Below are 25612 nucleotides of genomic sequence, written 5' to 3' on the forward strand. Positions count from 1 at the left end.
ATACTATCTGTGCTGGTTATATCCTTAGTCATCCCTCTGTTTTTTAGCCATCCATTAAACTTTACTGTCAACCCATCTAGCCTTGCCAATACGGGTGTTAATTCTTCCTTAACAATTGTTCTCATTTGCTGCTGGAGATTCATCACCAACAGTGTAACCCACGCGGGCTGATCTTTGATGGGTTCTATACTGTCCTCAGTGTGATTGCCCCCTATGTTACCCTTTTCCCTGCTTGATTCCTGCACTTTTTTCCTTCTTGCAGGCAGTTTTGCATTAGGTTTTAGTTTTGCTTTACATTTTCTTCCTGGGCACCTTGGGGTAATGACCTTAGGCGGCTCTAAACTCAATGACTCCATAGTTATAGATTGATAATTGGTGGACTCTATACTTGTTACCCGTAGATCGACTGGCGAGGTACAATCTATTGGGTCCATCTCTAGGTTTGGAGTGATAGATAGATGCCTCTCTGTTCGTTCTATTTCTGTAACTACCACACCCAATGCTTTCTCTAACATTCTGTCTATGGACGTAGATTTAGAATTATTTTTTTGGGGAGCTATAATTTGTTGCCTCGCCGCACAAGCCTGCTTCCCCATCTTGATAATACACTCGTCTAAGGTGAAAAGACTAAATAGACCCTGCTATACTATACTGTTACAGTCCAGAGGAACAACAAGATCTCAAAAGCCACGAACCATATACTCGTATAAAACACCGGGCGCTAGGTCAAAGACAGGTTAGGAAGATGAAAAAGGCTGGGGAAATATCAGATTTAATGTAAAGACAGCAGTACCTCATAGTCCGGGCAATGTTTGTAAATGTTAGAGGGGTTGCCCAGCCCGGCCTCTTCCGGCCTCTGACGGGCGCAGACGGGCCCGCCCTTTGCCCGGGCTTTGCCAGGGCAGCACCCGGGCACGCCCGCGAGCGTCCCGTGCTGCGTGGGGCCTCGCTCGATTATAAGCGCCTCCTGGCGCAGGGCAGTGATGCGCTCAGCAAGCGCCACTGAAGGCCTCTGGGTGTTGTAGTTCCTTCCAAGGCAATGCTGGCAAACTGGGGATTGAATGCGGCGGCGGCCGCGGTGTAGCAGCGTTACCCCCTCTGGCAATGAAGGAGACCGTTATGGCAGGCAAGCAACAAGATTGGCAGCGTCCCGCGCTGTGTGGGGTCTCGCTCGATTATAAGCGCCTCCTGGTGCAGGGCAGTGACTCGCTCAGCAAGCACCACTGAAGGCCTGTGGGTGTTGTAGTTCCTTCCAAGGCAATGCTGGCAAACCGGGGATTGAATGCGGTGGCGGCCACGGTGTAGCAGCGTTTCCCCCTCCGGCAATGCAGGAGACCGTTATGGCAGCCATGCAACCAGATTGGCAGCGTCCCGCGCTGCGTGGGGCCTCGCTCGATTATAAGCGCCTCCTGGCGCAGGGCAGTGATGCGCTCAGCAAGCGCCACTGAAGGCCTCTGGGTTTTGTAGTTCATTCCAAGGCAATGCTGGCAAGCGGGGATTGAATGCGGCGGCGGCCGCGGTGTAGCAGCGTTACCCCCTCTGGCAATGCAGGAGACCGTTATGGCAGGCAAGCAACAAGACTGGCAGCGTCCCGTGCTGCGTGGGGTCTCGCTCGATTATAAGCGCCTCCTGACGCAGGGCAGTGACGCGTTCAGCAAGCGCCACTGAAGGCCTCTGGGCGTTGTAGTTCCTTCCAAGGCAATGCTGGCAAACCGGGGATTGAATGCGGCGGCGGCTGCGCTGTCGAAGCGTTTCCCCCTCTGGCAATCCAGGAGACCGTTATGATATGCAAGCAACAAGATTGGCAGCGTCCCGTGCTGCGTGGGGCCTCGCTCGATTATAAGCGCCTCCTGACGCAGGGCAGTGACGCGTTCAACAAGCGCCACTGAAGGCCTCTGGGTGTCGTAGTTCCTTCCAAGGCAATGCTGGCAAACCGGGGATTGAATGCGGCGGCGGCCGCGGTGTAGCAGCGTTTCCCCCTCTGGCAATGCAGGAGACCGTTATGGCAGGCAAGCAACACGATTGGCAGCCCCCCAGTACTTATACCCAGTTGGGCCTTTGAAGTATGAAGACTTCAAAGAAATGCTTTGAAGTGCACAAGACCGTGCCTTTCCTACCCTGGCTGCATACTCACTCCAGGAGGGTATGCAATCCTTTCTGTGGGCACTGGGCACCGCCCTTTCAGTTCTAAAGGGCCACCTCCTCCCGCCCAGCCTGCTCAAGATGACCCATCAACATGCAGATGGCTACTCTGTTAGACCTACCCTTCCTTTGTGTGTGTATGTCTAGAGGTAATACAGGTAGCCAGCTGTCACCCACCCCTGACGTGTATTCCAGAGACAGGCAGAAGGCCTCAAGTGGTTTAAGTAAGAAAAATGTCAACTTTCTAAAAGTACTGTGGCAACAAATGATGGACGGAATGCTGAATTTATTCAAACTTTCACCCCCAGTCAAGAGATCTGGGTTAAATCCATTGTTCTCTTACTCAATATGCCATCCCAGTTTGAACTCAGCCATATGCAAATCAGTCAGGGACCTGTTCCCCATGGCAATAGTCCAGCCCGAACTGCCAAGCCACCTACTTGACCATGTTACATTTTGGCGAATAGCCCACAAGAATGGGCACTGTGTACCCACCCTCCTCAGAGGCAATGTCTATGTGGTAGAGGCCCGGCCTAGCAAACTCTCATGTCATCAGTAGGTCAAAAGTAAGATTTAGTCACCACTCACCCAACTGCACCTGGAACATAACTGGACGGAAGACTCCTGGCAATCCATCATCAACACTCCAGGAACTACGGATAATAATCTTTACTTAAAGACACAACTCCACAGTCTAGGCCCATTTTTAAAAGCCCAGTTTTACTTATAGCCCTTGGATGTTCGTAAATACTCACGATCTTGGACATTAATAGGGGAGGGGCATAAATGTAATCAGCGATTCCCCAAGCGCACTATTAGACACATTGGTAGGCCAGGGTTAAACAATCTCCTGGTTGTAGTTTCCTAGTGCAGTAAACCACACACTTGTTGACAGAGAATGTGATGGAGAGGACGAGGGACCAGTCTCTGGATAATGACCTGTATAGTGGCCCTGCAGAGACTTAACATTTGGTGTTTATTTCCAGCATAATTAGGTAAAGTGGTAAAGCCAGGATTAGATGCAACGTCTAGTGCTAGTGTCTGCAAACACCAGTGAATTACCCACCTTGTTAGGGGTTTTGTCAAGGTTTTTTTACAGCATTTGATAGCTATTTTCAGCCTACTTCTAAGCGCAACCCTACCAATATTTATGTGTAATAGAATAAGTCAGAAGTAGATAGAGATCTTTTCTTTTAGCTGCGGAGCAGTAGGTGCTTGTTGTAGGGGACTACTGTCCCCAGAACCTGTCCATGACACTACTAACTAAAGTAGATTGGTACACATTACCGGACACTAAACGCCAGTGGCCAGAATACCTATCAGCTCTTCCTTGTATATTTGTGCTGTGTTTTATGCCTGGAGGCCTCATCCTCCTTCCCCTCCCCCACCTCCACCCCCCTAGGATGTTTGGTCTGGGTGCGAAGGTAGTTTTGTGTACTGGGTTGGTGAGGTGGAGAGCCCATTTCAGGTGTCCGTGAAGGAGGATAGGAGCACACTGCTGACACATCTCAGCGTCATTACCTCTTTGCACCTTGGTCGATGTAGTATGATTTTTGCGTTCAGTACAAAGTTTGAAAATGTCTTATCTAATGCCAAATTTTTAAAGCGTATCCCCAGACACACGTTTCTGGATTCCTCCGTTATCAGTAAGGAAAGTAGTAGTAGGTTGCTGGACATGCTGCCGCTCAATTTTCTCAGGCATAATTCCACTCCGGGCACGCAGGCACTCCCGAGCTTGTCAGCTCAAGCGGCTCAAGGGAGCCATTTTATATAGTGAAGGGGCATAGGAGCACACTGCTGACACCTCTCAGCATCATTACCTCTTTGCATCTTGGTGGATGTAGTATGATGTTTTGCGCTCATTACAAAGTTCGAAAATGTCTTAGCTAATGCCAAATTTTTAAAGCGTATCCCTAGACACGTGTTTCTGGATTCCTCCGTCATCAGTAGGGAAAATAGTAGTAGGTTGCTGGACATGCTGCCGCTCAATTTCCTCAGGCATAATTCCACTCCGGGAACACAGGCCCTCCCGAGCTCCCTGAGCCGCTTGAGCTGACGAGCAGAATAGGACCTTTCCTGCTAGAGGACCACTGAACACTTCCTGTTAGTCACTCCATGGGGTGCAATAACATCAGTGCTGCGGTTGCACAGAAGCAAACCCGGGTACATTCCATGACTTTATCTGTCGGAATGCCAGCAGCCCCCTGATTTCCAATCCCACATGACTGTTCTAGAGTGCTCTAATCTATCTCATCAGGCTCTCATCCCTTGCCCCTTTTCTGAGGGGAACCCCAACATGCAGCTCCCACATCAATGACATCACCCTCCAAACAAACTTCTCTCTTGTCAAAAAAAGGTTTCTCTTCCATTAGTTTCAACAGGTTCATATCTGCCTTCTCATCAGGGGCTCCAGAGAATGAGAGGTGAGCAATCCACATTTGAACAACATCCCTGTATCCATTAGGACTGCTGCCCCAAATCTGCTCCAATTTGTGAAAGAGTTGAAGATGCACCTCTTTAAAGAACCCTATATCACAAGTGCATTAACCGTCCACAAATCAGCTACCTTTCCTATCACTCGTTCACTTTATGCTCGTCTTTGACCATGTACCTCTGTTGTCTTTTTTGCTGGGGTTCGTGCTATAATAATGGCATATGCATTCTTCCATATTGGCGTGACTGGTGTGCAGTTGTTCATCTTCCCTTTCTGATTCAAATACCTGCCCGGCCCTCTACTGAGAAGCCCTGCTGCCTTCCATTCACTGTTTCCGGCCATGGAATGTGTACCCACCCATCATACAAGGCATTGCTTCACTCCTAGCCCTTCGGCATCAGTGGTCACTAATTGCACATAGTCACCAGCATCCTTTTCACTTGTTCACGGATCGCCTAGTTCCCATCACAACGGAGTGCCAAATGGACCTCCCATCTCGAATGTCCATCATTTTACTTGCTGACTCCAACTGTCTTTAGTGCCCTTAGGGTAGGGTTGCCTCTGTTCCACTCCTGGTTCACCTTAAGAACGGAGATTGGATTTCCATTGATTCCTTGTTGCTGCCATTTCTCAGTCCTCGTTCGCACACTGCAGCAGCTTGAACTTGAATTGCTGTTGCTCAGAGAGCATGTTTTCTGTAACTCTAAGAGTGGTTGACTGATTTTTGGAGATTGGGCAGAATTGTGTAGAGGGCCTTTAACATGCTGTTTGCGGGACGTGACCAGGATGGCGGCGAGGTAGGACCCATTGTTCAGAGCTCCTGCCCGTTGTCCACCCAATTTGGCACATACAGGTCCTCGCTGGGCTCAGAAATAGCTTGGAATACCTTTGGAGAGTCCATCTGCCAAGACTTTACCCACAGCTGGCCCGAGATCCCAACGCAGGCGAAGACCGCAGCTGCCTCGCGGGGACCACGAGGGAGTCGACCTAGCCTTCCCCTCGCCGACACCTGGAAGAGGTCTCAACAACGCGGTGGTCCGGAGTCTGTGCCATCGAGGCCAGCCGCTCTGAACCCGGCCGCTTTACAGGCAACCCGGAGGATACACAGGTTGCCCAGCACTACGCCTAGCTGCCTGCGACTGCCGGCCTCAATCCGCCTTGGAGGGCACCGCTGCCAGGGACTTGAGCGCAGCCCCGACCCTGCTCTTCACGTTGCCCTCGGGGGCAGCCGGAGCTCATGGAAACAATCTAACTGCCCTTCACCTTAACTAGAAAATTCCTCAGGAGCGAAGGCAAGTTGCTCTTGTGTCCCGAAATACTAGGTGTTTACACCAAGAGGGCCCAGCAGCACGCAAGGATCCCCGGCCTTGATTTTAGAGTCATCCGCCTGGGGCGCCGGGGCCTGGGGCTGCAGACTCGGAGGTTCCTGGGGTCCCCCGGAGGACGTACGTGCCGCCTAGCACCTTGGCCTGGGGATTGGAGGCGGGCCGTGACTTTTCCCTCACTTCCGAGCATATTACCGGCCCGACGCTACATCAATGCCTGGGCCCTACAGCACACCTGGATGTAGGCCTTCCCTTTGAAATATGCTTACCCTCGCGGACGCCTGATAAGAGAGCACGCCCTGCAGCCGCGCTGGGAGCGAGGCCACGTGACCTGGGACAGGATTACCCGTACCTCTAGGCAACCATCGTGCTTGCTGTGGTTGAGTGCCACGCATCTCGAATCTGGGAGATAGGCTGGAGGGCTGGGGCCTGCCTGGACTTTTTTGGACTGGGGTGCATTGTGTAGAGGCCCGGCCTAGCAGTGGTTATCTAGGCCCTTACTCCCACATCATCACGCAGCTGCAACACATGGAAGCGACGACCCCACGTGGTGCCTAGGTCTGGCAAAGCTACCCAGATCCCTCACCGCGCGATCGGGCGTGCCCACCTACCTTCGCCCCGTGACGCCTTTACAGTGGTCAGCACAGATCTCAATGCTAGCGCCCATATAGACCTGACACACTAGCACCTCCCTTTATCGGCTGTGATCTCTCCTACACCCATATCCCACTCAACAACCCGCCTGGGGGTGTCAGAGGAGTATGTCCTCTTCCAGGATGAAGAAGGTGAAGCCCCTGAAGGACATTTTTGGATGCTCACACTCTATCCCCAACATGGGGACTGCGGCCCCCGAGATGGAGGCCTGATGCAGTCTGCAAGCCCCAGTGATGAGCCTATTACCAAGGCATTCCTGAAGTCGCTGTTCCTAACTCTCAGAGAAATTCTGCAATCTGTGAAAAATGATCTCACAGCTGAGATCAAGGAGATACGCAGAGATGTGGATGACGTTGGGGATCGAGTGACCTCACTAGAGGAGTGGAGCGACACCGCTGCGACCGAGTCAAATATGCTCCAACGGGAGGTACTTCGGTTACAGGACCAGCATGTCGACATCCAAATTCACCTGGAGGATTTGGAAAACCGGTCTTGCAGACACAACCGGTCTTGCAGACACAACATCCAGATCCGGGTGTGAAAGCGACAGAGGACACTAAAGACCTATTTGCATTCGCTCAGTGCCTGTTCCACCATATCCTAGGTGCCTCCCATGAAGCTGAGATCATTCTGGACCGGGCACACAGGGTCGGACCACCCTGGGTGACTAATACCCCCCCCTGCGGATATCCTCGTGTGCGTCCAAGACTTTAGAACCAAAGAGGCCATCCTCACCAAGGCGAGATCTCTTCACCCCACCTCTTTCCAGGGACCCTCTCTGGTGCTTTTCCAAGATTTGGCCCTGATCATGCTTCAGAGCCACCGGCAATTTCGCCCTTCGACAGCAAGGAATCCCATACTCCTGGGGTCATCCCTTTCGACTTATTTTTAGTTATAATGGCAAACTCCACCAGCTTTGATCACTCACAGACTCCTGCTGACTTCTGGACCTAGCTGTACCAAGCGATGACGAAGACCAACATAGCACCAGCTCGGGCCTGAGATCTCTCTGTCGGGGTGGCAGCGACAGGGCTGACGGAGGCATGTCTGGAAACCAAACAAAATAGAAATCACCAGGAGTCAGATGCCCTTGCTGGAGTGGGCTTGCCCTTAACACCGACTCAGAAACCTCTTTAGCGACGCAGTGGGCGGCACTAAAGGCAGTTATACAGGGGGAACTTATAGCTATATCCACTGCTAACAAGCATGAGCATAGTCGTAAACGGGCTGAACTCTCCCAGCGAGTCGCGGAGCTGGAGCTGGAGCAGATGCACCAGCGGACTGGTGCTTCCCGGGCCTGGCATCAAATGTGTGTAGAGCGGAAGCAACTTGCAGCATTAGACCAAGAAGGGCCAAATATGTGGCCTTCCGTCTCCGACACGCATGCTACACAGGTAGTGACGGAGGCGGTCGCCTCCTAGCCCACAAACTACGGGAGGCAGACAAGGACAGAGTGTTCAGGCCATCCTCTCTTTTAGAGGCAAACTCGTTACAAAATGATGCTGCAATAGCGGAAGTCTTACGAGACTTCTACGCAGAGCTCTATTCGGGTGACCCCCTAGCCGCTCATCACAGCTCCGACTATCAGGCAGCACACTTACCCTCCCTCACCCAGGCGCAGGCCGACTATTTAGATAGGGATATTGGGACTGAAGAAGTCATAGCAGCAATCTCCCACCTCAAGCTGGGCAAATCACCCAGTCTCAGCTGCCTTTTATCAAACATTCTGCAGCCAAGTAGCTCCCCTCCTGACGGGTTTGTTCAACACCTTTGCACAGGACGGGGTTATCCAGTAAAAGATGCTTGAAGTGTTGATAGTTGCTATCCCGAAACACGGGAAAGATGATACATCCTGCGGTGCATATAAGTCGATCTCCCTACTGAACATAGACATTAAACTCTATACTAGCATACTGGCGACCCGTCTAGCATCCTACATGTCCCAACTGGTTGAGCCGATCAAGCAGGCTTCATCCCACAGAGACAAATGAGCGATAACACCAAGCGGGTCCTGCACCTAATCGAAAAGGCGTCTCGCACTCAGGTAGAATACATGCTACTAGCTATCGACGCGGAGAAGTCCTTCTGCAGGGTGCTTTGGCCCTATCTGGAGCAGGTCCTGACGCATGTCGGTTTCGGTGAGAATCTGCATACTCAGATCCTCAATTGCTACCGCTCACCCAAGGCATCAGTCAGCTCAGGTTAATGGCCATACGTCCTCTTGTTTTCCTATTGGAAGAGGCACCAACCAGGGGTGCCCTCTTTCACCCCTTTTTTTTGCGCTCTATATAGAACCCTTAGCATTACGGATTAGACACCATCCCCTCATTTCTGGGATCAAGTTTGGAGGAGACGTACACACTATCAGCTTGTATGCAGATTGAATTTTGGCTTGCTCTCTCTAACCCAATTCCTGCGCTGCAATCTCTCTTCATTGAAATGCATTGCTTCGCACAAGCCTCGGGATTTAAGATCAAATGTATAAGTCGATCGCACTAAATATCTCCCTATCCCGCACACTTTAGCTCATCTATAAGAACACCCCATACAATGGACACCCTCCTAGATTCCGTACCTGGGAATTCAATTAGCCCCCTCCATACAGGCTACCACTGAAACCAACGACTCCATACTCCGCGCGCATATACTCAAAAAGATAGGCCAGTGGAAACACTACACACGATCCTGGCTCGGTAGGATAGCTGCTACCAAGATTACCTTCCTTCCCCAGATTCTGTATCTTTTTCAGACCCTCCACCCCCGCCCTCCGCCCTCCCTCAGGCTGGATTTAACAGACCCAGTCAGACCTGGCACATTTTATTTGGCAAGGCCGCAAGCCCCGGTTTAAGCATGCAATAGCAATTCTCCCATCGGAGAAGGAAGGTGTGGGGGTTCCTGATCTCCAGCTCTACTTCTACGCCTCACAGCTTTGCTATTTAGTGGAATGGCACCGCCTAGAGTCGGAGAAACATTGGTTGTTCCAGGGTCCTCCGTAAATCACATAGACCACCACGATTATGGAGTCCTGGGATCGCACTAACACCGACCATAATCTGACTACCTATCCCTCCCCCCTCACACCACTGTTCGATAACCCAGAATTCCAACCCGGCATGGGTACTAGGGCCTTCCCTGCCTGGTGCTCCACCTCTTGCCGGTCCCTGAGCCACCTCTTCGACTTGGAGGGGATTATCCCATTCCCACAGTTTAAGGCAGATTACCGCCTTCCTGATTCGGAACGCCTGCCCTTGCTACAGCTCCGACACTGGGCACTCCACCCACACATCCAACCTGAGGCTCAGCGCCTTCTGACTCCCTATGAGAAATGGCTCATCACACCCACATCCGATAAGAAAATAATTTCGGACCTATATAAAATGTTATTAACGTCCACTACGCATACATATAACGCTGGTCAAGCTTGTTGGGAACAGGACCTGGGAAGGACACTTAGCCACAAGGAATAGGAGGGCATATATCATAGGGCTCGGCATTCAGCATACCACATGGGACTTACTGAGACACTGACTAAGATAGCAACATGTTGGTATTATACCCTGCTTTGATTTGATCTAGGACAAAGCGCCCTTTGTTGAAGGGGTTGCGGGGAGGTGGGCACTCTGGTGCATCTCCTCTGGGGCTGTGACCGTATTCAATCATACTGGTCCCAGGTGCTCGATGAAATAGACACCCACTTCGAGACACAGCTCCCGGGGCCGATTGATTGTCATCACATTAGGCGCAACCACGCAGAACATCCTGGTACATTGGCGCAACGCCCAGCTCCCAACATTTTCCGGATGGTTACAGCGACTCTGGCTGGTGTTGGCTATGGAGAAATTAACCCTCATGTTAGCTGGCACTTCCCAGAGATGTGGCGGCCCTTCTTGACCCTACTTGTGACTGAGTTCCGTGAACTGACATGCCCCAGATACCTCAGACTTCTCCGCCTTTCAGACACACAGCTCCCACATAATGATTCCTCACAGCACCGCAAACGATTACGTTGATTCCCAGATTATTCTTTTTCCCTGTTTTCGGTGGACGAGGGGGGAAGCGGGGGGAGGGTAATGTTGGACTCCAGTTGTTTTGATTTTTCCCATCTTCTCCTTATTGTTTATTCCTACAGGCCCGCTCCGCTCATATTGCCTTGGTAATGCTACTCTTTGTGACACTTGTAGTCTATATTGCATTGATTCCACGGAGCTGGGGGTCTTGTTTTTCCTCTTGCTTCAACATTTATAAAAGATTTAAAACATAACATGCTGTTTGCCAACCAGATTATTTAAATGTGCATGTTTGATGAGTTCCAAATGAAAAGATGGGCTATGAAGAAGTGGCTGTGCTGTTAGGGTCTGCTTTCTCAGCTTGTAGGTGCCCTCTATGATCCCTCAGACCTTGTTCAGCCTGTTGGTGTGCTGTATGTTCACTCAGATCTTGTTCATCCTGTAGGGGCCCAGCTGTTCTTTCAGACCTTGTACAGCCGGTGGGTGTCCTGTATGTTCACTCGGACCTTGTTCAGCCATTGGGTGCGCTGTGTGTTCATTCAGACCTTGTTCAGCCTGTGGTGGTGCTGTATGTTCATTCAGACCTTCTTCAGCCTGTGAGTGCGCTGTATGTTCTCTCAGACCTTTGTCAGCATGTGGGTGCGATGTGTATTCACTCAGACCTTGTTCAGCATGTGGGTGTGCTGTAAGTTCACTCAGACCTTGGTCAGCTAGGGTTCATGTTGTGTTCATTGTAGCACAAGGTTTTGTTTGGAGGAAGATGTGTGTAATGGGTTTCGTCGTAGATACCAGGAGAATAAAATGGTTTAAAACACACATATTTATTTATAGACCAAAGGTGCTTTACAATGGTTTCTAGGGAACAAGAGTTCATTTTGCTTTGTAAGTTAAGGATGGTTGTTTGGAAGATGGGATGAAGTGTGGTTCATGTTTCATGCAAATAAGCTCTTGGTTGAATCATCTCTTTACTTGCTTTAAAGGTATTCTAGTATGGACCAGGTGGTGTGGCTGCTACCCCCAGGTAAACAAACAAAATAACTGTCAGGTAAGGTTTTCTATTGCCCTCTGTTTCCTTTTCTCCTATTTCTCTCCATCTCTTTCTCTTCACTTCAGCTTCCTGAATTTCCTTCCATCTCCAGACTTTTTTCGAGCTATATAGCTTGTGATAGAAAATGAAATAAAATAAAACAAATAAGTGACTTTTAATGTGTCCTTTTCCTTATTTATTTTTATGGTAGCTGCTTTGAGCTTGTTTTCTTACAAAATTTAGTATACTTCAGGCTCAAGTTAATCAACTCCAGTTTAATACATTGAACAATGCTTTCTTCTTTCTTCTCCTTACCCTAGGGCTCCGATGAATACTAAGGGTTCTCTAGCAAAGTGAATTGCCATGCAGGCTGTTGTAGCAGTGTCCAGCCTCTCAATGTTCCGGCAAACCTCCCCCTTCAATTTTTACTTTCCCACTAATGTCTCCGACCACCCACGAACCCTGGCATCCACCAGATGGAACCACATTCCTCTGGTAATGTGAATGCGGTGTGGCCTAGTCCAGGTCTGGTCTCTTCCTGGGTTAGGATGCACTGGTCCCTGAGCACTTGCCTCCCCTGTTGCCCAGCAGTTCCTTGACTATCAGTGCATTTGTATACTTCTCTGTACCACATGATACTCTTCTCCCTCGTACTGCTCCGTCTCCGTCTCTGTATCTGACTTCCGCCTCACCAACCTGCCCTTTTATTTCTTGTTTGTCACTTTAGGGGCTGTTCTGGGTCCCTGTGGTGAAAGTGAAAGATAGTCTTTTTTTCTCTATTCTGTGTTGTTTTGTATTTGTCTTCTCTTGTCACTTTTTGGTTTCTTTTGCTGTTGTGATTTTTTTTCTACCCTTTTTCAGGTGTTGCAGTGCTTGGGCCCTGTTGAAGGAGTGTGATGAGTTCCTGGCCACCAAGTAAGTCCTTATCTTCCCCACAATTTGAAACAGTGAATTCCACTGAATTAACTGGACACAGCCTCACTCTGTGGTGGCACTTAAAGCAGTGATTACAAGAAGGCCAGTTCCTTTGTTCAATAAAATATCCCTTCCTAAATCACTGGAAAAAGGAACAGATGAACAGTCTAAGTGGGTAGGGGCTAAATAACATCTGATAGTTGCTAAAAGTGTTATTAATATTTCACTACGATGCCAGCCGTTTCCACAGAAAGTGTAAATTGAAGGTGTTGTCTGCTTCTAAGGATCCGTTTCACAATAGGTGTATAACTTGTGTTTCTTTCTTAAATTTTTACTTCTTTTGTTCTCAAAACGTCTAGCTCCAGTGGTTCCAAGCTCCCGATCTACACAGTGTCCAAGAGCTGTTTCACCACCACTATCAGAAATTCAACTCAAACGGATCACCCATCTTGTTTCTGTAAATGTTGCTTTTGCAAGTAAAAGGTCATAAGTATGTTTTCTTTATTTATGTTCATTTACAATCTCTAACTTTGTTTCTACAGGTCACTGAAAATGAACAGAAAAAAGAAGATTTTAATTGAGTGAAACACAACAAAAAGTATTATTTCAAGGAAAATATTCTCGAGCTCTAGAAGAGAAACACATTCTATGCTCCAGGAATGTTGAGGAACTTGCAGCGGAAGAAACTGCTCAATGTGAAAGTTGTCAATATCTGTAGAGAAAAATGACCATAAATGTTTACCAAGAGTGATATTGAGTTGCCTGTGAAATTTAAATGAAACACAAGTGCAAATTGAAAGTCTGAATCTACAAATTGGAAGAATATTTTCACTTAATGGAAACATTTCAAGATTGGTAGAACAAAAAACATTGGCAACAATTGATGCCCACGCAGTGCACTTGAGAATAATCAGTGTTGTAAATTCTGTCTGATGGTTTATGAGAAATGACTTTGAGACCCAAACCCCTCCCCAACAGATCAGTATCCTTACACGTGATGGGACAGAACTGTCAGAAAGACTAATGACCTCAGTTTAACAGAGCAAGCTTTTGTCTCCATCTCCTGTGATTCAGGGGAGAGAAATCATTGTTTAAAAGAAATGTTCTTTCTCAGATGTCGTTACCGCAAAGACGCTGGAATATCATTTCAAATATAAAAATAATTGCCCTCTAACTGTGTCGGTTGGGGTGATCTGAGTGGTTTCAAAATGTCCCGGACCTCCAAAGTGATCATGTACTTCCCTTAGCCATTGAGCGATAACGCATATACTTGCAAAGAAACCTTAAAATGGGCCAGTGCTTTGCTATTGATAATCCATAAACCACCCTGGAATTCCAATTCACCTGTCATTATTTGCATGAACAAATATTCTTACAGGCAAATACTAAACTCCAAAGATCTTATCAGTGTCTTTAAAAATCCTAAATCAAATGTGGTGAACTGGAGTCACAAAATTGCTGGGTATAACTTAGAGAAAATAAATCCATGATAATAATTACAGGGGGCTTCTCAGTATACGTTTATAAGTCAAGTTAGATAGGCTGTATTTAAAAGTAGGAAATTGATCTCCAGATAAAAGCTATAATTATTTAAATACAAATGTTAGGAAGAGCATCTTCAGTTTATTTATGAAGTCACACGGGGTGTAATATAAATGTGTACAGACTCTGAAATCCGATTCAGTCGTAAGATGGCATGTATCCAGGAACGAACACAAGATGGAGATGCATACATCTTGAATAAGAGCAATGAATGTGAGAACAGATTTAGTTATCAATCCCACCTCACTAAACACGAGAGAACTCACACTGGACAAAAACCTTATCAGTGCCCTGAGTGCCAGAAAGGTTTCAGTCACAAACCCTCTCTCATTCGACATGTGAGAATCCACACTGGAGAAAAACCATATCAGTGCTCTGAGTGCCAAAAAAGCTTCAGTTGCTGTGGCACTCTCACTCGACACAAGAAAACACACACTCAGCAAAAACCTTATCAGTGCTCTGAATGCCAGAAATGTTTTAGTCAGAAAGACCGTCTCATTCAACATGAAATTACTCACAGTGGACAAAAACCTTATCAGTGCCCTGAATGCCAGAAAGGTTTCAGTGACAAATACTCTCTTGTTAAACATGTGAGAATCCACACTGGTGAAAAACCATATCAGTGCTCCGAGTGCCAAAAAAGCTTTGGTTTTTGGAGCAGTCTCACTCGACATAAGAGAATCCACACTGGACAAAAACCATATCAGTGCTCTGAGTGCCAGAAAAGCTTCAGGTGTTGGGGCACTCTCACTCGACACAGGAGGATCCACACTTGTCAAAAACCTCATCAGTGTTCTGAATGCCAGAAAAGCTTTAGTCAGAAAGACCATCTCATTCGACATGAGAGAACACACACTGGGCAAAAACCATATCAGTGCTCTGAATGCTGGAAAAGCTTCAGTCAGAAATGTATCCTTACTCTACATGAAAGAACCCACACTGGGCTTAAACCGTATCAGTGCTCTGAATGTCAAAAAAGTTTCAGTGAAAAATCAAGCTTAACTCGACATGAAAAAATCCATACTGGGCTCAAACCGTATCAGTGTTCTGAATGCCAGAAATACTTCAGTGAGAAAACAAATCTCACGCAGCATGAGAGAACTCACACTGGGCAAAAACCTTATCAATGCAATGAATGCCAGAAAAGATTCAGTCATAAATCCAGTTTCATTAAACACAAAAGAATCCATACTGGACATAAACCATATCAGTGCCCTGAAGGCGAAAAAAGCTTCATTCGGAAATTAAATCTCAATGAACACCAGAGAAGTCACACTGGGGAAAGAACGTACCAGTGCTCTGAATGAAAAAAACAATTCTGTCAGAGATCCAGTTTAATTCAGCATGAGATAATCTACACTGGGCTCAAACCCTATCACACTGGGCAAAAACCGTAGTAATGCACTGAATGATAGGAAAGCTTCAGTCTGAATGCCCGTCTCATTCAACATGAGAGAATCCACACTGGGTAAAAACATTATAATTTTTCTAATTGCCTAAAAACATCAGTCAGAGATTCAGTTTGATTCAACAAGAGGGAACCCTCAACAATGAAAAAAAATATATATATTAGTGTTCTCAATGTGTCAAAAACTTCAGTTGTAAATGTAATGTCTCTATATGAGAGAGACAATGTGTGAATGTAAAAGTTGCTCACTGTCAACTCTGGGGAGGAGGTATCAGCATCGCAAAACCTTCCTATGAAGCAGCCGCAAAGACGTCAATCCATTGATGGTCTTACTGTCTACTGGGAAAAGCACACACTGAGAGAGAAAACATGCTTTAATTAGTATAATTACTTAGTAGTTATTTGTGGCCTATTTGAAGTCATTTGCTTGCCAAGCCTGCCACATTCCACAAGGCTATCAATAATGGCAAAAAACTGGTGCTTTCCAGGTCAGGGCTGGAAATAGGACTGTCACTGGCAACTGGAGTGGTTTTGGAGCACAACTAACTATATTACATTTAAATGATTTTTAAAAAATTTGTTTTTTTAATTAAATCTCCTAAAGTAAAATATTTGTATTACGTACCATGTGTATGAACTCAAACTTACAAAACGTTATGTACAGAATTAATTGAAATTGACATTTTCAAGAACAAATTAGTCAATTTTGTTTATTAAAGGTTATTATTAACATATTTTGTAGTGTGGGTGTACATGCAGTTCATATGAGGGGGCTCCAAATTCTAATAGGTAAAGTCCAGGGGAAATTCCCTTTTTGGAATGGGAGCCCTCATACACTCAAAAGACTTTCATGCTTCATCGAAGGGCTTTTGCTCCTTTTGCCGGCACTGCAATAGGCAGTTTTCGGTTAAAGTGAGTGTTGCGCATTCCAATTTAAAGTTCACTGGGGTTGGGGGCTGTCCAGATCTCGGTGCGCAGTGCTTTTTCCAACACTTCTAAAATGGGGTGTGTTGGTATAAAGAGCTTCCACATCCAATGAGACAAGGTGGTCAATTTGGTATGTGTTGGTAGTGTTTTCTATTAGTCTCAGTACATATCTGGTGTCTTGTAGGAAGGAAGGTATCTTTCTTTTAAGAGGCTGTAAGAAGGTATTGCAGAACTTGGACAGGGGTTCCAGTAAGAAATTGATCCCTGACACTGGATTTTGGGGAGGACATAGAAGTCTGGGATTTTCAGTTGAGTATTGACTAAGAAGTCTGCCTCATGTTCACTAATCTAGTCGTGAGTCTCTGCTATTGAGACCAAGTAGGCCATCTGGGCGCAGAGCCATTTTTTAGGGTCCACAGTGACCGGGATGTCGTAATTCCTGTCGGCTAACTGACGGGTACAGTCATCATAATCAGTGGTCAACATGATGACGATGTCGCAACCTTTGTCTGCCTGTTTTATGTTGATCTGTTTATCATCATCTAGAGATTTTACCGCTGATGTTTGCGACCATTACATATGTTTTTATTTGTTCTGTGTAATTGGTTGTCACGTTTTCTTACCTATGTTTGTTGCATTACCACAGTGTTTCCATCAGTGATAAGCATGCAGAGTGTGCATTCTTTTTGGCATTTCTGATGACTTATTATTCGTACGACTGTTATGCTACCCTTATCGTTGTATTATATCTTTTCCCTTACTCACTCCCCCAGTCTAATAGGTCTACCTGATTAGGTCCAAAAAAGGAAGCCTCTGCAGGTTTTTTTACGGTGTAATTCATACAAAACCCAGCAGCCTGGATCACGTGCTAGATATTAATGGTTCCAAGCATTACGTAGATATAATTCAATCCCCCCAGTCCTGAACAATTTCCCTCATCATTTATGGACAAATTGAGTTAATAAACATATTGGCCCTTTGATCTTTTTTGCAACGTGAGACCCTTACGTCTCCTAGTGGCACACATTGTTTTTGGACAGGACAGGCACACTCATGATTAAATAGTATTTTGTCCTGAGATTCACCTATTTCTTTTTAGTTACACTCCACACTCTCACCACACACAGATCTACACTTGGGGCCCTACACAGGCACTTGACATATGGCTTCTTTGGAAAAAAGATCTTTGCTAAAGAGCCCCTACGATGGTGCCCGTCGTGCATTGCCACGTCGGCTCAACGAGGAGCAAATGTCCTATGAAGAAGCATGACACTTTTTTGAGTGTGTGAGGGCTCCTATTCCAACAAGCATTTGCAATGCAATAGGTCTCGCATTAGGAAATTTTGAGCTATTGGTATTGTAAATGACAATTGTTTTAACTTTCGCAAATGTGACACCTATAGCATTTGTGCTGCAATATGTGTTGTATTGACGTGACTTAGATGTATTGATATTACAAATAACAATGGCTTTTAATTTTTAAATTTTATAATGGCAATAGCTTAAACTTTTGTAAATGACTTTTGTGAAGATTATGTTCAGTGTATTTTATTGTGACAAAAATCCAATAACAGAAGTGAAATATTAACATCTTTTTGTGACATTTGTAATAAAGCTTGAAACATTGAGAGAACATATTTGAACCAGTTGTTGTTGAATGGTTGCACAGATTGATGCTGTGGTGGTGCTGAATGATGCGATAGATAGAGTGAGTGCGATAGATAGATAGAGGGAGGGTGATAGATAGAGGGAGGCCGATAGTGGTGGTCCCGAGTGATGCTGTGGAGGCCCTGAGTGATGCTGTTGAGGCCCTGAGTGATGCTGCGGTGGTGCTGAGTGATGCTGCGGTGGTGCTGAGTGATGCTGTGGTGGTGCTGAGTGATGCTCTGGTGGTGCTGAGTGATGCTCTGGTGGTGCTGAGTGGTGCTGAGTGATAATGTGGTGGTGATGAGTGATAATGTGGTGGTGCTGAGTGGTGCTGTGGTGGTGCTGAGTGATGTTGTGGTGGTGCTGAGTGATGCTGTGGTGGTGCTGAGTGGTGCTGAGTGATAATGTGGTGGTGCTGAGTGATAATGTGGTTGTGCTGAGTGGTGCTGATGTGCTGAGTGATGCTGTGGTGGTGCTGATTGATTCTGTGGTGGTGCTGAATGATGCTGTGGTGCTGTGTGCTGCTGAGTGATATTGTGGTGGCGCTAAGTGGTGCTGAGTGATAATGTGGTGGTGCTGAGTGATAATGTGGTGGTGCTGAGTGATAATGTGGTGGTGCTGAGTGGTGCTGTGGTGGTGCTGAGTGATGCTGAGTGATGCTGTGGTGGTGCTGAGTGATGCGGTGGTGGTGCTGAGTGATGCGGTGGTGGTGCTGAGTGATGCTGTGATGCTGTGGTGGTGCTGAGTGGTGCTGTGGTGGTGCTGAGTGGTGCTGAGTGATAATGTGGTGGTGCTGGGTGGTGCTGAGTTATGCTGTGGTGGTGTTGAGTGATGCTGTGGTAGTGCTGAGTGGTGCTGTGGTGGTGCTGAGTGGTGCTGTGGTGGTGCTGAGTGATATTGTGGTGGTGCTGAGTGATGATGTGGTGGTGCTGAGATGCTGTGGTGGTGCTGAGTGATAATGTGGTGGTGCTGAGTGATGATGTGGTGTTGCTGAGTGATAATGTGGTGGTGCTGAGTGGTGCTGTGGTGGTGCTGAGTGATGCTGTGGTGCTGAGTGATGCTGTGGTGGTGCTGAGTGATGCTGTGGTGGTGCTGAGTGATGCTGTGATGGTGCTGAGTGGTGGTGCTGAGTGGTGCTGTGGAGTGGTGCTGTGGTGGTGCGGGGTGGTGCTGTGTTGGTGCTGAGTGATAATGTGGTGGTGCTGTGGTGGTTTTGAGTGGTGCTGTGGTGCCCCCAAGTGATGCTGTGGTGGTGCTGAGTGATACTGTGGTGATGCGATAGATAAAGTGAGTGCGATAGATAGATAGAGTGAGGGCGATAGATAGCTAGAGAGAGGGCGAAAGATGTATAGAGTGAGGGCGATAGATAGATAGATAGAGGGTGATAGATGTGTGTGGTTGTGTGTGTGTGGTTGTGTGTGTGTGTGGTGTTGTACGTGTGGTGTTGTATGTGTGGCTGCGTGTGTGGTTGTTGTTGTGCTCCGGGCTTCTGATGGCTGGTAGAAGCCTGGTGCATCAGCATTACAAAGTTTGACTTTGTTCACAGCTGTTGCCGTGATCAAAGGTCTCACATAGCCCTAGGAAATGTCAACCCCCTCCGTGAGGCCTTTGTTTGACTATTTGGAACATTCCGCGCTGTAGGGGCGGAATGTTCTGATAGCCTTATAGCCCTCCGTAGCAGGCAATACCAGTCATTAAAAGGCTGCTGCCTTGTTAAAGGTAGCCCTGAAGCAGGCCTTTAATGGCCCGTGTAGCCCGCTACAGCAGGCTATAAGCTTTAATAAGTGCATGTTCCGTTGTTGCCTGCAGTAGAGTGTTGCAATGTATCTCTCTGTAATATAGTCAGTTTATTTATGTCACATACGTTTACTTGCAAGCTGCAGGTTACTCTTACAAGAAAGATTAAGATGCCTGAATGATGGATTAAGTCATGCACTTCCAAATCGAGGCTTCAAGCCGTTCATTCCTTGCAAATTTTGAGCCTCCATGAAATCCTTCTGTTGGTCTCGCATCCAGGCTTTTTATTGATGCTGGCAGCACCTAGCATGTGTTTTTTAAGAGTTCATTAGGAAGCCACAGAAAATAAATAGCTTTGTATTCTGTTTGGGAAAGCAGATCTTCACCACAGATGTGCTGGCAACATAACTCCATGTCGGGAAAAAAAAAAAGAAAACAAAGGCTGGGTTTCTGTATTTTTGCACAGCTCTTGAGCATTAATGCTGCCCAGATTAGTCTGTAAATAATGTGAGCTGCTGTACAATAAACACAGCCGTGCTTTGCGCTCCATGTGTTTTATAATTGTTTTGTGGCTTCTTCTTTCGTGTTTTGGTTCATTCGGCCTGGACTGGTAACCCACCGACAGCTCTGCGAAGATGTGTGTTTACAAAAGCCTGGAACAGCCTCATGTCTTAATAAAACTCAGGAAAGGAGCATCATTCTTGGAGCATAGTGGGAAACAAATTTATTCTAAAAAAATTAAAAAAGACTTTCACATTTCTAGCAGGCCACATAGAAAAGCAGCCACACAGGCCTGCTCCTTCTGAAACAAAATATAATCTTGTGGGCGGTGTGCTTGTCTGTCCCCGACAAAGGTTGTAGACAGGTTTTGGAATGTGGTTTATGCAGGGCCACTGAAATTGTGGCAAGGAGGAATAAATTGGGTGGATGGACAAGATTTAACGGCAAGTAAAGGAAGACTTTGTTGCATGATGCGGCACATATTCTGTGGCATTGTTATGTTGCAGAAAGGGGCAGAAAAAACGCGGCCGCGAAATGAAATTAATTAAACGCGGCCACGAAATGAAAGCCTTTGATGCAGCAGGGGGCGGAGCAGATCCCTTTGAAGTGAAGCTGCTGGCGGCACCACGCTGGTTTTGCATCCAGGCTTTTTATTGCTGCTGGCAGCACCTAGCATGTGTTTAAGAGTTCATTAGGAAGCCACAGAAAATAAATAGTTTTGTATTCTGTTTGGGAAAGCAGATCTTCACCTCAGATGTGCTGGCAAAATAACTCCATGTCGGGAAGAAAAAAAAAGAAAACAAAGGCTGGGTTTTTGTATTTTTGCACAGCTCCTGAGCATTATTGCTGCCCAGATTAGTCTGTAAATAATGTGAGCTGCTGTACAATAAACACAGCGCTCCATGTGTTTTATAATTGTTTTGTGGCTTCTTCTTTAGTGTTTTGGTTCATTCGGCCTGGACTGGTAACCCACAAACAGCTCTGCGAAGATGTGTGTTTACAAAAGCGTGGAACAGCCTCATGTCTTAATAAAACTCAGGAAAAGAGCATCATTCTTGTAGCACGTGGTTAACAAATTTATTTAAAATAAAATAAAAAAGACTTTCACGTTTCTGGCAGGGCACATAGAAAAGAAGCCACAGAGGCCTGCTCCTTCTGAAACAAAATATAATCTCTTGGGCGGTGTAGCCAGGCTTGTCTGTACTTCACCTCAGATGTGCTGGCAACATAACTTCATGTCGGAAAAAAACAAGGCACTGATTAGCTATATCCTTAACACAGCTCTATGGTGATCTCTAAGGTATGGATGCCGTCATGCGGCCCCAGCGGGAGCTGCCAGGGGTAGCGGCACGGCCAAGCCCTTGACTAGTGACCAGACAAATACAGCACTTAATGGTCTGCAGTGAGGTGAGAGTGGCCGAGCTTCACCTTGGGAGCTCCTCTGGGGATGTGGGAGGGAAGAAAGGAGCGCACGCGGAAGAAGAAAGGCAGACAGTAGTCGACGAGAAGAAAATCGTGGATAAGAGGGAATTAAAGAGGCTGTAGGAAAACAGGGGGTGACGCGAGAGTGTCTGGTAAAAACTGAGGCGAGCACCAAGAAGGGAGAATGTACAAAGAAATACGAGTCACGGCCCATGAGAGTGAGGGGGGGGATGGAATAAAAAACGTGCAGCTGACTGACAGAGAAGCTGTAGTCGGCGTGTTTGCGCGCAGTAAAGCTAAATAATAAAAATTAACAAAAGCATCAAACTTGTCTCATATATATTACATGCAATAACGGATACTGATGAGAGTCACGGACCATGAGAGTGAGGGGGGGAGGGGGTAGAATAAAAAACGGGCAGCTAACTGACAGAGAAGTTGTAGTCAGCGTGTTTGCGCGCAGTAAAGCTAAAAAATAATTGAAATTTAAAATTAACAAAAGCATCAAACTTGTCTCGTACATATAACATGCAAGAGAGGGACAGAGGAGGAAAGGTGGGAGGGAACACGGCCTGGGGAAAGCTGGCTGGGGAGGGGGAGGATAAATCCGAGTAAGGCTGTGGAACAGATGGCTGGGCAGAAATGCGAGTCCCGGCCATCAAGCAAATGGTAAGGGGAGCCTTTGAAGAGCAAGGCAGGGGGATAGAAGCGCGGTCACGAGCACGTGCACTTCTACAAATCCGGATCGTAAAAGTCAGCTTTGTGGATGGGTGGCAATAGGTCTCTCTGCGAGACCTAAAAAGGGAATTCCCCCTTTACTTTACCTATTAGAATTTGGTACACCCCCTCATAAGCACCGCATACCCACCCACACCTTTGGAGAATGTATACCGGACCTTCATGCGATTTTGGTCCCTCCCATCATGTTGTGATAGATATTAACATATTTTACCATAAAATAATTATCATAAACGTGTATTGTTGTAATATTGAATTTAAATGTATTTTACATTTTTTTAAATAAATGACTCATTTAAGAGTATTTCCTTTTAAGCCTCCATTATATTCTGTGGAAGGATGTTGCTTAATGTGTGGTTGGCCAAGTGTGTTGCTCGCTCCACCGTGTTACAGGGAGTGGAGTCATGCAAATCTACACACTTTTGAATAACTTTACACTCATAAATGGTGAATAGCCAAAAGTAGCACAGTTACTCAAAAGTGTGAGTAATTTTTTATGTGTAGATTACTCATTGGTGTAAGTTACTGTTGCAAATAGCCTCAAAGTTGTCCAACTCGACATTAGTGGTAAATCTGAAGTGGATGCGAGTACGTGGACTTCTAGTGGATCAAATTGGAAGATCCTGCTAGAACACCAGAGCACCTGCCAGAGGAATTTGTTTGACTGAGTAGCTGCAACATATAACTTAAAGTATTATTTCTCTACTTGCTACATCATTGAAAGACTCGTTAATTGTCTCAATCTGATTAACCATGACTTCCGTTCTTCTTTTACTTGATTTTGTTGTATTTACAATCGCATAGCGCTAAAGTTACTTTGTTGTTAACTGGTTCCGAGGTACTCTTATCCTTTTTGTAAATGTTTTTACAATGATCAGTTTTTGCTCTCTCTGTACAGCTACAAAGTAAGCTCAGAGACCCCAAAACCAGACATTACCACACCTTGATCTGCCTGCATTGATATTCTACATTTCCACTTGGATAACTGAGATATGGGTACTAATCACTGATCGATCATTGAACCTGCTGTGATACACCTTGATTGTTAGGAGTTTCATGTCCAAATAGTCATTGTGGGCTCCAGTACCCTGCTTGTTCTCACTCCATGTTCTGTGCCTAGGCTCGGATCATCAACCTTGAATCATCTCCATGAATTGGAAGCTCTACAGTTGTTTTAACTGCCTGAAGTTTGATGAATTTTGATGGCTGTAGATTAAACTTGCTGGCCTAACTCTACTTTGTGGGCATTTTGCACTTCAAGCCACTTCTTGCAGCTAATCACCTTCTGAGACAGATTGAGCCCAAAATACCGCATTCAATTCCAGTGTTAATCATCACTGGAGTCTAGACTTACCAGTACCCCCTCGAGCATGCATAGCGAGGACAACTACTATTTTGTATAACGCTTCAACATTGATTCAGTGGATCAGCTGTTTTATTTCCATTTGCTCATTCTTGTGGCGTTGAATACATGACTAACAGTATCCTTTATGTTCGAGGCATATGAGCTGTAGATCATATCCCCCTGTGCCCAATTCACAGAAGACAAGGGCTCCGGTCCCTCTTTCGCCCTGAGGCTCAGGTCGGCACCGACAAAACATTTCCGATGCCCCGCCCTCCGGCCGGCTTTGAAACAGAAACAACAGCCTTCTGGCTGGGGCTCGAGCCAGCCCCTCTCCGATACTGAACCGATTCCTTCGGCTTCGAAACATAAGAGCAACATACCTTTGGGACCAAAGATTCCACCTTCGACGCCCCAAGGCTCAGAGCCAAAACCTTCAAAGTCTAAGGACTCGGAGCCGAAACATCACAAGGCCAAAGACTTGGAGCTGAAATCCTCCAAGGCCAAAGACTTGGATCCGAAATCCTCCAAAACCAAAGACCCAGAGACGAAATTCTCGGAGACTAAGGACTCAGAGCCGAAACCCTCCAAGCCGAAACACCCAGAGCCAAAATTACCAAGGCCCAAGGGTTTGGAGCCAAAACCTTTGAAGCCGAAATCCCCACTGAAAGAAAAAGACACTCTCCCCAAAGAGCTTCCATCTGATGAGCAAACCTTCGACCCAAAACAGAAGAAGTTGGTTATAAACCCTAAAACAGGACATATTCAAGCAACCATTCCGAAGAAATGGAAAGCTGGCTTGCCAGAGGAACATGAGGCCCCTCCTAAAATGAAGAATATGGACGCTAACCCTTCTCCTCCTTATATTCCACCTCCTTCTCCACCTCCTAACTTTCTCATTACACCTATAAGTTCACCACTAAGGCCTATTACACCTGACCCACAGGATGAAGGGGATGGGGATGTGGATCAGGACACTGACTCCTGGGATGATTACCACACTGATCCAAATACAGATAATGACTCTTATTTGTATCCTTCCAGACCCTCCCCACCTGATGGCAACATTGGCTATGTCGAGCTCCTTAATAGGGCTGCTCATTACCATGGGGTAGAACTTCACAAGGAGCCTTTAGAAGAGGATTTCCTTTATGAGACACTTTCTTCCTCACAAATAACTACTCATACCTTGCCAATGCTAAAAGGCATGTTAAAGCACACAGATGAGGTCTTTAAGTATCCTGTAAGGGCAAGAATTATCATACCTAGAGTGGATAAAAAATACAAATCAGCTCCTACCAATCCTATTTATATTAAAGGACAGCTGCCCTTATACTCTTGTAGTCTCCAACGCACGCAAGAGAGTTAAATCCCAAGCCACAGGAGACACCCCTCCTTCTGACAAGGAGTCCAAGCTTATTGATGCCTTAGGCAAAAAAGTAGCTTCACAGGCAGCAAACAACTGGTGCATTGCTATCGCCTAGTCACTGCTGGCCCGTAATGACAGGGCTCATTATGATGAGCTAGAAAAACTCATGCAACACTTCCCTGGCCAATACAAATCTAAAGCTAACGACCTTACTCAGTATGGGAAACTTATTACTAACACCTCCATTAAATGTGCGCTAGACGCAGCAGACACAGCATCTCATGCAATTCACACCAGTATATTATTAGGCAGACACGCTTGAATCAGAATCTCTTGGTTTTAGCCAGAGGTACAAACCTCCATACTTAATCAACCCTTTGACAAAAAGCATCTTTTTGGCCCAGCAAAGTACAGAACATCGTACATAAACATTGGCACATCCTTAATGGCACAAAGAAACAATGGAAACCGCCCA

General features: G+C 46.5%; 2 protein-coding genes across 2 annotated transcripts in view; both read left to right on the plus strand.

Annotated features, from left to right (window-relative positions):
• Nucleotides 1-16057, plus strand: part of LOC147745335 (uncharacterized) — a 43312-nt gene extending 27255 nt beyond the window's left edge. Inside the window, exons 2-4 of the mRNA XM_086952249.1 lie at nt 11543-11583; nt 12451-12504; nt 13047-16057. Of these exons, the coding sequence (XP_086808375.1) occupies nt 14160-15353 (1194 nt within the window). The 5' untranslated portion in view covers nt 11543-11583; nt 12451-12504; nt 13047-14159 and the 3' untranslated portion in view covers nt 15354-16057. The remainder of the gene's footprint in view (nt 1-11542; nt 11584-12450; nt 12505-13046) is intronic.
• The window catches only part of LOC147745336 (uncharacterized), a 460883-nt gene continuing 447721 nt past the window's right edge, over nt 12451-25612 (plus strand). Inside the window, exon 1 of the mRNA XM_086952255.1 lies at nt 12451-12504. The gene's annotated coding sequence lies outside the window, so the exon portion shown is untranslated. The remainder of the gene's footprint in view (nt 12505-25612) is intronic.

This window comes from Lissotriton vulgaris, chromosome 1_1 (assembly GCF_964263255.1).
Source record: "Lissotriton vulgaris chromosome 1_1, aLisVul1.2, whole genome shotgun sequence".
Classification (NCBI taxonomy): Eukaryota; Metazoa; Chordata; class Amphibia; order Caudata; family Salamandridae; genus Lissotriton; species Lissotriton vulgaris.